At 29.9% G+C, this 13564-nt stretch overlaps 1 protein-coding gene across 3 annotated transcripts in view; it reads left to right on the top strand.

The window, feature by feature from the left end:
* Nucleotides 1-3640: 3640 nt before the first annotated feature.
* Nucleotides 3641-13564, top strand: part of LOC106679764 (high affinity cationic amino acid transporter 1) — a 19856-nt gene continuing 9932 nt past the window's right edge. For 2 of the 3 annotated variants that reach the window (XM_067047619.1, XM_014419096.2), the window contains exons 1-8: nucleotides 3650-3702; nucleotides 5677-5908; nucleotides 5982-6110; nucleotides 8269-8424; nucleotides 10461-10706; nucleotides 11616-11740; nucleotides 11816-11913; nucleotides 13295-13434. In XM_067047619.1, the coding sequence (XP_066903720.1) occupies nucleotides 3697-3702; nucleotides 5677-5908; nucleotides 5982-6110; nucleotides 8269-8424; nucleotides 10461-10706; nucleotides 11616-11740; nucleotides 11816-11913; nucleotides 13295-13434 (1132 nt within the window). In that variant the 5' untranslated portion in view covers nucleotides 3650-3696. Of the gene's footprint in view, nucleotides 3703-5676; nucleotides 5909-5981; nucleotides 6111-8268; nucleotides 8425-10460; nucleotides 10707-11615; nucleotides 11741-11815; nucleotides 11914-13294; nucleotides 13435-13564 lie in introns of all 3 variants that reach the window. The other variant, XM_067047620.1, reaches the window with a different exon arrangement.

Raw genomic sequence — 13564 nt, 5'->3', positions numbered from 1 at the left:
TGAAAAGAAGATGGCCATGAGACCTGCTAATATAAAACGTCATTATAGTGCTATGGGTAAATTTCTCTATATGCCTGTTTCACTCAATTTTGATCTTACATCAAATTTACTTAGTGTATTTTTATGTAAGTACAGTTGTAAATAGCAAAGAAAAAAAAAAAGAAAAACGCCAGATTACTGGAATGTTTGGAGTACCGAGATTACATTGTATAGTGCAATAATATAAATGTTAACCTGAATCTAGAATATATTATTATCTTATATTATTTATCTACTTACCTACATTTATCTATCCCTTTCATATATTATTGCAATATACATCTAAATTAGTTTCCTCATTCTTTCCTTCTTTTAATTAGATTATAATAGTTACTACTTCTATTAATTATTATATTATTATTTTCAATTCTATCATTTATTAATGTAGTTGTTGTTAATAATTATTTTATTAATTTATATTTATATTCTTTTAGTTTATTTCGTTCTTTTTTTTATATACAACCTTCTATGTATATTCTTATCATACTTTACAAAGAAACCTTGCAAAGTGAACCGGTACTAATCAATAGTTCTACTTACTATTTAGTGTGCATAACATCACCCTACATTTTCACCAATTAATTATATACAGTCAACTAAAGATCTTCTAATAATTAATCTTCTTTTCTTAGAATTTCATCCTATTTTTTAAAATTAAAATTTGTCTAAGCCAATATTACAATTTGTCTGAAGGACCCAGTAACAATTATTTTTCTACTTTTTCAAGTTATACGTCCCATATAACATTTTTATTATTCCAACTATTCATTTATACGGAAATGGCGGTTATTCATTTATAACCTGAAAAAAAAAATCAAAACAATAACTAAGTTTAGAACACCAAAGAACATCGCTACGGGTCCCTCAGACCATCTGCGTAGAGGATTAAATTAATAATGGATTATTTATAATTAAACTATTCATTACTTATATCGGATTACGATATGAGAGTAATTTCATTAAAAGGTTACAATAACGGGTAATAATAGATATTATTTTAATATAGTTAATTAACAGTTCTTAATATCTAAGCTCCAAATAATTCAATTAATGAATAGTGCTAAACTATTCATCGATAAATTGAGTTTTAATCAGTAAATTGTAAAAAGTAAAAACATTATGAAATAATATCTAGTGTACTGATTCGAGTTTCCTTACCACTTTGGCTGATAAGATCAATACAATAATTCCTTGCTGTGTCTTCACGAATATTGTTCTGATAAATATTTTACATTCATTAAAAAAAAAAAATGAAATGAAATATATTGTATTTAGAGTATAATTGATTATTGTTTGAAAAAAATTTTTTTGTATTTGTTAATAAATAGTATGATTGAAAATATGCCACCGGAGTAATATTTAATAAAATAATAATAAATAGAAGTAATAATTAATATGGTAAAATTAAAAGGAAAAAAGAGTGAGTAAATGACTTAGGTTTTAGTATGGTGTAATGACATATTAAGAGAATAGATATGAAATACAGGAGTTGTTCGGATAACAGAAATAGTACAAAAGCCGGGAAGAAAAAAGGGCAGTTATCTCACCCCAATTTTTGATTACGTAATGAAAACTAGGTATAATTACTAGTCAAAATTGATGAGTCTGCCAAGTATAGGTAGAGGGAATAAAAATGGCGGCTGTTTCAAAACCTTAAAAAAATATTAATTTTTCATTTGGAGCTCTATATCTTAAAAACTAGAAAATCTAAGAGAACATTATTTAAAGAAGAGTAAATTTGCTGAAATATTAGCCCTAAAAGAGCTATTTACGTCTATAGTTCCCGAGATATAGCTTTTTAAAAAGCGAAATTTCTTAAAAATTTACTGAAAGATTAGTAGTTAGTTAATTTATTTTGAGAAATCTATATCTCAGGAACTATGTGACTTACAGATGTCTATTAGCACTCAAATCAAAGCTAGTTTAATGGACTATATAGAAGTTTATGGCCTTTACCTTCGTAGGAATAGTAGTTTTTATGATATTTACTAAAATAAATTGATTTACAGTTGTTCGGACGATAAGTTTGATTTATGAAAAACTTCATTTCAGAAACCATTGGACGTACAGATGTCTGCCAGCGCTCAAATTAAAACTAGTTAAATTAACTATAAAATAGGTAATTATGTTTATCTTTGCAGGAGTAGTAGTTTTATGATATTTGACAAAATAAACTAACACAATGTTAATTTCTAGTAGTTCGTATAAAATGTTGGATTTTTGAAAAAATTGGGGTGAGATAACTGCTTTTTTTTCTCCTCTTGGGCTCTTGTACTAAAAGTTTTAGGAAAAATGGCGTGAAAAAATTCAAAAATATGAATGCTCATAACAATTTTTGTTTATTTAATTTTTTTTAAATCTATTTAATTGGAAATTTGGCAGTTTGATGTTTTAAAAAATTAATCTTTTCAAAGATGTCGATAATTCTTTTACATCTGCAGTAATGCTAAGTGGTGATTTAATTTGTTAAAATCATAAGATTGTTCATTTATAAGTGAAAAAAGTATTTTTTTAAAAAAAACACACTTTGTATGGATTTATTTAAAACGGATTGGATTTGATAAAAAAGAAAAAATTTCATCAGCAAAATTTGTGTTATATATATTTCTACTATTAATATGGTGTATAAAAAAAAAATTACTGCTTTTAACCAAATATTTGTATTATTATTTCTTTGATATAATATACTATGAATACTCACAGTATAGTCCATTGTTATCTACCGTCATTAGCCATCTGCTAGCCAATTTAGAGTATAATGAATTTTTGTTTGAAAAATATTTTTATTTTTTTTGTTTTTGTTAATGTATAGTAGTGTATATATATTCAATTAGAATGCTCTTTGTTCTAGCAACTCAATTTATAATGACAGCATTGCTGAATAAACCATTTCTCTCTGGACAATTCAATCATTCTTCAAACGAGCACCTGGAATGTTCCGGATGATGTATAGATTATGAGTTATTCTAGAAATTACTAAACTAAAACTGAAGGTGTTAAGGGTAACTGAGCTTAATACGATATTAATAAGATTTTTTATTGTGAGGAGGATGAACAAAAATCTAACATGTAAAGAATTAAGCAATTTTACTATCGTTTTCTCATGTAATACAAAAATAATTATTATTAATAAATTCAGCATTTTTGGCGCGTAGCTGAGAAAGTATACATTCCCTTATATTTCTCAATCCTATTAATAACGGTTTATCTTATTAAAGTGATATAAATATCATTAAAATCTGTACAGGTATTTATTGCTAATCCTCGTCGATAGTGTTTGGATATTTGACAAATCAAACTTTGTAAGTATGAGGGCATGCAATGAACGGTTTTCATGAGATTTTTTTTTAATTGTATCCTGCTTTGCCAATTGGCAACATGGGATTGTAAGTGATGACATACCACATGTCATGACAGTTGGAAATAACAAACTGACTTTTATTCCTGTTCAGAAATACATTTTATTTACCACGTCCTTGCCATTATCCATCATACTTTCTATTAAACATGCCATAAATATCAAACAGACGACATTCTAAATTTTCTTTATGATTAATAAAGATCATTGTTGGTTATAATCACATGTACTGATTAACATCAATTATATTGTCAATAATTGAACTAACTTTCTGAAATCTACGATCGCAAACCAAGAAGATGGAGGTAACTAACAAAATAATTAGTGAGACTTAGTTCAGATTATATTAATCCTTTAATAATGTCTTCGCCTGCTCTAGTAAAAAAAAGATAGCCATAAATGTTAAATTATTTACACTGTGGTCATAAAAAATATATAATAACTGATAAAAATAAATGACATACCTGGTGATGCGAAATCGATCCACCAAATTCAAAATTGTGATAGTAATGAAAATGATCTAAATATTTTGTCAAGTTGTCAAAAGATATAGTTAAATATGTTTTGAATTTGACAATAAAGTAAATGTTTATTACTATGGGATTCTACCTCCTACCTGGGTTTGGAGAAAGAAGAAAACGTTGATATATATATATTTTTTTAACGAATTCTCGCCTTTGTACGTACTACAAAATTTCAAGCAGATCTTGATTCTCTTAATGCTTATTTTAAGCATGAAGATGTAGGTTTGGAAAAATCTCAAAGATCAAATCTGATCAACAAGAAGTCAGTGTGAAGTCACTAAAGATCCAATTATCATTCCCCAACGTGATAATGATAGGCGATTTTGATATATCAGTATAAAGCAAAGATTAGTAGCCATGACATTCCTCTATTCACGATTTTTTTTATGGGTTTAAAAAATGGGCAATTAAAAAAATTACATCCAATTTGGTCTGACCAGATGCAACATCTATCGGTCGGTGCAACAAGATCACATTGAAATGATAGACACAAGTAAAATGTAAATATTACAGTTAGGCTATACAATTTTTAAGGTAGATAAGTACAATATGAATTGACCTCAAGTGATAAAATTAATAATTTAATTAACAAATAAAAAAAGTGAAAATAAAGTGAAAAATAAAATAAAATAATAATAATAACAATAAAAATAACTGAAAGGATTTTGAAGTGAATAATAAAGTTGCAAATTTACAATTAGTGAATTAATATAATAATGAAAATAAAACAAGATGATACAGAATATGATAAAAATAAGGATCCAATAATATCTTTTACTAAGAACACACATACATTGCTGATAAAAATTGTAATAAAATAAATAAATTATGTGGAGTTAAGAAAAAATACAGGCAGATATGGTCATTTGGCGAATCAAAATCAATTATTGGGAATCATAGAAGTAAGAAAGTACCCCTTAATTTTTTTTTTTGGGGGGGGGTTAATTTATTTATTAGTTCTTCTGGTAAGCAAACAGATACGGTTATGGTTTAACGTACGTTTACCAAATTTATTGCTATAGGGAGGTTCGATAAATTTAATTTTGTTTCTAACATTTTTTAGATATATTATTTCTTTTCTGAATAAATTATTATCTATAAATTTTAATTTAATTATATTATTTCAATTTCTTGAGACAAGGTAATTATTTATTAAATAAATCAAAACTTGTATCCTTTTTTGTCTCAACACTTTTTATTTTTCACCAGTCCAACGTTTCGGCCATTTTAGCCATCCTCAAGGACATCTTCAATATAATTTCTTCCTCACATTAAATTTAGAATTACTTTTGCAGGCTATTCTGCCCAGGTCATTCTTTTATTATAAGTTAAAAGCCTATTTTTTAAATTTAAAATCTTAAATATTTAATTCTTCTTATGTAATATTATCCACACAAATTCACTACCATATACACAAACCATTTATCTATAAATGGCAGAATAGTCTGCAAAAGTAACTCTAAATTTAATGTGAGGAAGAAATTATAATTGAGGATGTCCTTGAGGTTGGCTAAAATGGCCGAAACGTTGAACTGGTGAAAAATAAAAAGTGTTGAGACAAAAAAGGATACAAGTTTTGATTTATTTAATAAATATAAATTTTAAGATAATTCTATAAAAATAAAATAGGTTAGGATATAGGACTATAGAAAAAAATAAATTGTTATTGAATACAATTAAATATAACAAAAAAAACTTATTAATTCACATACGCTGCACATGGTTGTTTCATATAACTAACCATTTCTGTTTCAGCATAAAGACGTATCTTTTCGATCCTTCTTGTATTCCTTTAACCGCAATATTTTGCCGACCACAGGGGGAGAAGCACTCTCCAAGGAACTGAACATGTTCGATGCTACATTTCTAGGGGTTGGAGCTACAGTTGGAGCGGGTTCTTTTATATTCGTCGGTTCTTTCAGCGCTGCCATTGGACCAGCGTTTATCCTCACCAATTTGTTCACAGCTGGAATCATTCTCATGTCGGGTAAAATTGACTTTTGATAAAAAATATTAAATACACAAATGAAATCTGGATTGCAATTTAAATATGCTTATAGCAATGTGTTATGCTGACTTCATCAGACTCAATAACACCTGCGGGGGAGCCTATAGTGCAGCCTTCAAGCACATTGGAGAACTTCGCGCTGCTTTTTTAGGCTGCCTTCTCTGCATGGAACATATTTTAAGTATTATATATTTCATTTAAATTTAAATATTAGATATAATTTCAATACATCGAATCTTTTATATAACCGAGACCAACAGGGAACATACATTTGTCCGTTATACGGAAATTTCCATCAAGAAGAAGTTAAAAAGAGCACACAAATTTAAATAATAGAATTTAGAATTTACTGCGCGGGAGTCTTTTTCGATGTAGAACAGGCTTTTGATCGAGTTTGGCACCCGGGCATCCTCATTAATAGATTATTCCAAATAAACCACAATGGTTTCTATTCATCCCTCTATTCTCAGTCCGCTGGTGTTCCTCAAGGTAGTATCCTTGGTCCCATCCTCTAGACCGTCTATACTGACATTCCAACCAATCCTAACACTATTCTCACCACGTATGCCAATGACACATGTGTGCTCGCAGTTAATAATAACATTAATTGTATTCCAAACTCTCCAATGCCATATCATAGCTCTCGAAGAATGGTGTCGTAATTGGAGGATTAAGATAAATTCCAACAAATCCTATCAAATCACCTTTACCCTTCGTCGTAAACTTACCGACTGCCCTACTGTTTCATTTTGTTACGCTTACCCCTGTCGAACAGATCCGCTACCTTGGACTACATCTGGACAAACGATTGACCTGGAATCCTCACCCAAGACTGTACGTCGATTTCGACTATTACAGCACTTACTAGACAAACGGTTTAGACTTCCAACACACTACAAAAGACTGATCTACATGACTGTAATAAGGCCAATCTGGACATGAGGAGTTGAGCATTGGGACTCCCCTAAACCTTCGAATTCCTCTCGTATTCAATCCTTACAATACAAAATCCTTCGTAAAAAACTCAATGCTCCTTACTTTGTCACAAATACAAACCAAGAGCAAGTAACCTAACACAACTAACAAAACGGTGACGAACTCAGCTGGCCTGTTTCGTGACGTCATTTCCCCTATAACAGACTCTCAACCATGTTATATGTTATATCGTTTTAACATAGTGAAAGAAGGAACTATTTCTCCATTTAACATGTTAAACTAAAGATCATGAATACCCCTAGTTTAGGATTGTGATCAGTCCTATGTAAAGTCATGTTAAAAGAGCTTCTAGCGAATTTTCTGAGCAGCTTGTTTAATAACGTTTCCTTCCTAAACTTCGTGTTATTGTTTGCTTATATGTTTTGATTAAAGTAATTTATTATCTTGAGAGGAACAGAATCAAGATGAGTTAATTGACAACTGTCATTTATATTATTATTATTATTGTCATCCATTCCTTTATTAGTAATTATAACATCCAAAACAATACTAACACAAACTGCGAGCAAGTAAGCTAACACAACAAACAATATGATGAGCTCAGCTGGTCTCTTGCGTGACGTCATTCTCCATTTAACAAACCTAGCAACAGAATATCGACCATGTTATATGTTAGGGTATTCATGATCTTTAGTTTGACATGTTAAAGCGTGTTAGATGGAAAAACTCATGTTAAATGGAGGAATAATTCCTTCATTTGCCATAGTAAAACGATATAACATATAACATGGTTGAAAGTCTGTTAAATGGAGAATGACGTCACGCAACGAACCAACTGAGCTCATCATCATTTTGTTTGTTGTCGTAGTAACAAGAAATGTAGTATTATACGTACTATTTGCTCGTAGTTTGTGTTTTGATTGTCATTATTGTTTTGGATGTTTTTATAGCTAATAAAACAATGTATGACAATAATTGTAATGTAATGACAGTTGTTCATTAGCTCATTTTGATTCTCTTCCTCACAATTAAGAAAATCAAAAAGTCACTCAGGGGCCATATTTTCACACAACTTCCTCTTTAGGTATATTGTAATAAATTACTTTAATAGAAACTTAGAACTAAACAATAACCTAAAGTTTTGGAAGGAAAGGTTATAAAACAAGATGCTCAGAAAATCCGCTAGGAGCTCTTATGCATTTAACATGACTTTAAATAGGGCTGCTCACAATCCTATTCTTATAAAATTTAACATGGTAAAACATTTTACATTTAACAGAACATCATGAATACCCCTGTTATATCTTGTTAACATGGTAAAATATGGAAATATTTTTCCATTTAACATAATTTTTTTAACATGTTAAACTAAAGATCATGAATAGCCCTATTGTTATTTGCAGCTTCTGCCTTGGCAGCACGTGGACTGAGCCAAGTGATCGATGAACTGGTCGCTAAATGGATCAGCAAAAATTTGACGGATTACATGAGCTTCACGAGCCCTTTCTTTCATACACATCCTGACCTTCTAGGATGCGTCATATCTGTTTGCGCACTAGGTAAATACTAGAAATAAACTAATGACTAATTGTTGAAGTGTGAAATAAAAATTCATTTTTATTTTATATAGGTTGCTCTGCGGCAAGTGTGAATATATCGATTGCTGTTCACTAGCCGTTATATTCTTTGTTTGGCTACAGTAAGAACGTTTTATGTTATGTAACTGTAACAAATAAAACAGTAAAAAGATTTTATTTGTGTCCTCAACCACTCGCGTTCAACACTAATAGCTTAAACAAATATTTGATACACCACACAACTTTATATATTTATTGCATATTTATTTATTATTCAGGATGAAAATATGTTGATTGACGATACATATTTTATTAATATAGTTTGTTTAATAAGCTTGTTTAGTTTTATAATTTGATGCCGACGAAGTTACTTCTCTGTTCTTTTACGATCGACTGCGCCTTCTCCGTCTCTCACACCATTTCCAAATTGTAAATCCAGCTGAGCCACAAATTTAGGTGGGAGGTATGCCCGATTTTTGTTTTCTTTTCGGCCAAGATTCCTATTGGAGTCCTATACTGCCTAACCATGGTTGGGGGTCAAAGTTCTTCATTTTGTGGGACCACTACTCAATGAAAAAGTCAACGTCCCAGGTCGGATTCGAACCGGCACCGCCAATAAACATCAAATTGGTAAGACTATGTCTTTACCACTGAGCTATGGGCGGCCGGTATCCTATCTTCAAAACAAGATGTATTGTTTTTGTTTCTTTTATTTTATTAAATAAATAATGATGTTTTTTTCACTCTGACTAACGTAGATAATCCCAGTTTGGGTATACTGTTTATTAGCTTATATAAATAATTTTTAATTCAACATTTTTGTAAAACTACTACAATGATTATTAAATTATGTACTTTACAGGCTAAATCCATTTGTACGGGGGTTGCCCCATAAACGAATAAATAAATTATTATTATTAAATCCAAAAATCTGTTCTTCTTTCGTAATATAAAACAATTATCATTTTAACCTATTAATACAGTTTGTCCCTCCAGGGATTAATGATTGGTTAAAGAGAAATATAACTATTTTACCCGGAAGATATAGTTATATTATTATAAACATAGCTTGCACTAAAGCACAAAGCAGGATCTGATATAAACAATAGGTTTTATCCTCAGTGAAATCGTCTAACAGAGCTTAAATGTTGAATTTTCAAAAAAATCTTTCTAGTAAGAACCTTTAATTTTGTTTATTTGAAAAATATAATCAGTTTTCATTATCGGCAATAAGAAATTATGGATAAATAGAAAATATTGTAGAATTTTATGAATAAATAAAGGAGATAAAGAGAGTAATCCAATTACAACTGGTAGAGTCAAGACCGCTCGATATTTCCCGAATCCATACGTTTTTTGTTACACTGTTCATTTTATTTATTCATTATTATTGTTATTTTATTTTTTTTTCTCGCTTCCCTTTTTCAAATTAACTTGTTTCTTTTTACTATTAAAAGACAATTGTTTGTTTTATTTAAGTGTGCCAATATCATTATTTTTTGTTATTAATTTTATTTTCCTCTTTTATTAAGAAGCATTATTCTTATCTATTTAAGTTAATAATTTTTTTTTCTTTTAATAAGAATATTTTATAGAGTTAGGGGTGTCATTTGTATGACTATACCCCCTCATAATCGACTGTTAAAAAATATATATAATATAAGTTATATCAACCATGTAAGGCCTACCAGGCCGATTTGGTATAAAAATAAAAAATAAAAAAAACACTGTTGTATTCTTAGCAGGAACAAAATTTTTTTTATTTCCACTTCTAGAAACCCTAAAATACGAATTTTTAGGACAACAGAAAAGTAAAAAAAAATTTTCTTAATTTTTTCCGTCCCTGTTCAAATCCTCCAAAATAGGGATACCTTCAACACAATCTACAAAAAACTTAGGGACTTAAATAGGTTAGTAAGTGAAGGTTGAGTGATGCGTGCACCGCACCAGAATTTTTTCTAATCATTTAGCACTGAATAGTAATAATATAATTATAGGCAGCCATCTTTTTCTTTCAGCTATTGTATCATTCGATGTGAAGACGGTTTCTACAATCAATAATTGCTGCTGCTTAACAAATTTGGGATTGTTCTTACTGATAACACTTGTGTCCGGTTCAAACCTTAACTTCGACAATTGGAATTTACCACCTTCAGATTCTTGTGGAAATGGTGGATTCTTTCCTTACGGCTTAGGAATTGTGTTCAGCGGAATGTCAAAAGTGTACATATCGTATATAGGTATTGATAGTGTTGCCAATGCTGGTAAGTTATAACCAAAAACTTCAATATTAACATTGCTATAATAATTAATAATTTATTATTCAATGATATTAATATTAATATCAATAATAATTAATAGCTAATATAAATGATGAGTTGAATTCATGAGAGTGGAGTTTTAGATTTTAATTTTTTTAACACTAAAGCCATTTTCGCACCAAATTTATATTTTGCTCTGATTTACATCAGCAAAACATATTCAAGGAATAAATTTTAAAATATGTGCTTTCTGAGAAAATAAAAATCAAATTTTTAAATTAGGTTTTGAGAATTATTACATATCTATAGCTAAATTAGGAAAGCTTCAGGGCTCTATTTTTAGCCCACTTATGGGAGGGGCTTAAAAGTTCTGTAATTAAAAACGAAGGGAACATAGCTCAATAAAATTTCCTGTTTTCCAAGTCTATTCTATACACTGTGCTAACATGCTATAATTAGGAAGGCAATATTGTTGAGATTACATCTTTATGGATGACAAGATAGCCACACCTTTGAAGGGATAAGATGGATATAGGTAGATTCTTTGGTAAAAATATAAGATTCAATGAGTATAATTATTCGTCATATACTTATCTCTAAAAATAATAGGGAAATGAATAAAAAATAAGCCCTTTTAGATTTCATACTTTCTATTATAACTTACAGTTTGCCACTTTACAACTGACTCAGTTGTCCTTAGTACTAGACAGCCCTGACGAAGTGGGGCGAAACGGAGTTTAACAATAAATAGTTTACTTTTACTTGATTCATTTATTGACCACCATCCGGACTATCTTCCTCCAATAATATTTATATCGTTTTCGCTAATCTATTAACTATAAATAAACCAAATTTAAAATTATATCGAAAACGATTTGATACTATAAGATAAGGTTTATTATTTTATTACAGGCTCAGAAGCGAGAGATCCTGATAGAACCATACCTCTATCTATGATTGTAGCGGTGATAATAGTCACTGTTCTTTTTACACTCAATTCCTTCACTTACACTCTCGTCTGGTCGTTTTGTGATCAGGTACTTTTCAACACACCTTATTTATTTTGTTATTAAAAATTTAATTCGCCATTTGGTAATAAAATTATTTCATAGGACATCGATGATCCTATACCAGAAATAATGCAAAAAATAGGACTAGACATCATGAAGTGGATTACATCAATTGGGCTACCAATCACAATGCTGGGCAAGTTAGTTATATTCTCTAAGATTAAGTTTTAGTTGAATTATAAGAAATTTTACCAATAACATATTCTTAAATCCCTTGTTAAGGGACTAACCTACTCTCCTTCATAGGGGAAGTGAAGTCAAAAAGATTTTAGATTGATAGATATTACAATCAGCCGCACAGCTGTGGGCAATAGGTAACAGTGATGAATGAATCTGATACATACTACAATAAAAAAAAAATAAATAAATAAATTAAATAAAAAAAAAGAAAGAAGAAAAAAATAAATAAACAAATAAAATTAATAATAATAAAAAAAAAAACTCTCTTAAAATACATAAACAAACTAATACAACTTAAAAGAATAGACAAGATGAACATAATCAAACTATCTGTATGAAAAATAAAATAACCTGAGGATCCCTGAGCCCACTCTATCCCCCACGTGTGAGGGGTAGAGCAGAGCTCAAGAGATCCCAGCGCATCTCTCTCGCCGCATCACTGGTAAGCCTAGCCATGTGGCCTAAGCCAGTGGAGGGTGAGCAAGTTAAGTCAAAAAGAAGGGAGTTTATTTCGTATACATACGTATTATAACCATTTCATTTAATCTGCTGGTAGTATTGAGAAGATAGTATATCTTCTTTCTATTGTATTGTATATTTTATTTCTCTTTCTGTGCAATGTGTGTATTTATTATACATTTTGTATTGTGCATAGATAAATTATTTAAAATATACGCCTCTTCTATAGGGTTAACTGCAGAGGAGAAAATAAAAAAAAAATTATACATAGTAAAAATAATATAATATTCTATATAAATATATAGAATATATTTTTTTTTACATTTTTATAATATGTATTATGAAATACCTATAGTAGGCCAATATCCTGCATGTTCGAAACTCTGAATGTCACGAGTACTTTAAGATAATAGACGTGGACTAGCTGGGGCGAGGGTAGAGAAACCGGTCAATGGCATAGAATCCTAACGAAAGTTCTCACTGACAAGAGAAATAATTTGACGCAATGTTCTTTCAAAGGTGCCAATTAAGCATCAGGTATAAACAATAAGCAGTCTAATAGTCTGCCACTCCAGAGATTACTATAGTCATCCCTCCAAGACTTAAGGAATCCCAGAGGATTGGATCCATTACATCCACTTTTTCCTGAAATCTCAGAGGACGACCACTAAAATTTCAATGAGAGAATTTCAAAAATAATGACTCATCGCATTATTTTAAAAATATGAAACCTGTCCATTCAATTGTACTTTATCCTCAACCGTGTTGCCCAATGTGTTATGTTTTCATATCTTCTTTTCCTTCCAGGTACTTTATGGGAAAATATTTACTAAGATATGATCTCAAAAAATTATAATAATAATATATTTTGGATGTTTTCAGTTTCATTTGTAACACGTATCCATTATCGAGGCTAGTTTATGCTATGGCTGGAGACGGCCTATTATGTTCATTCTTGGCCAAGGTGGACGAAAAGACGAAAACTCCACTTCAAGCTCTGTACACTTCTGGTTCATTTACAGGTAAATAATACAAATACATACATACATATATATATTCCAATTACAACTGGTAGAGTCAAGACCGCTCGATATTTCCCGAATCCATACGTTTTTTGTTACACTGTTCATTTTATTTATTCATTATTATTGT

The sequence above is a fragment of the Halyomorpha halys genome, unplaced genomic scaffold (genome assembly GCF_000696795.3).
Source record: "Halyomorpha halys isolate HHAL.00 unplaced genomic scaffold, Hhal_1.1 Scaffold218.1, whole genome shotgun sequence".
Taxonomy (NCBI): domain Eukaryota; kingdom Metazoa; phylum Arthropoda; class Insecta; order Hemiptera; family Pentatomidae; genus Halyomorpha; species Halyomorpha halys.
The sequence above is the reverse complement of the archived record's forward strand: the minus strand, read 5'-3'. Positions and strand labels throughout refer to the sequence as shown.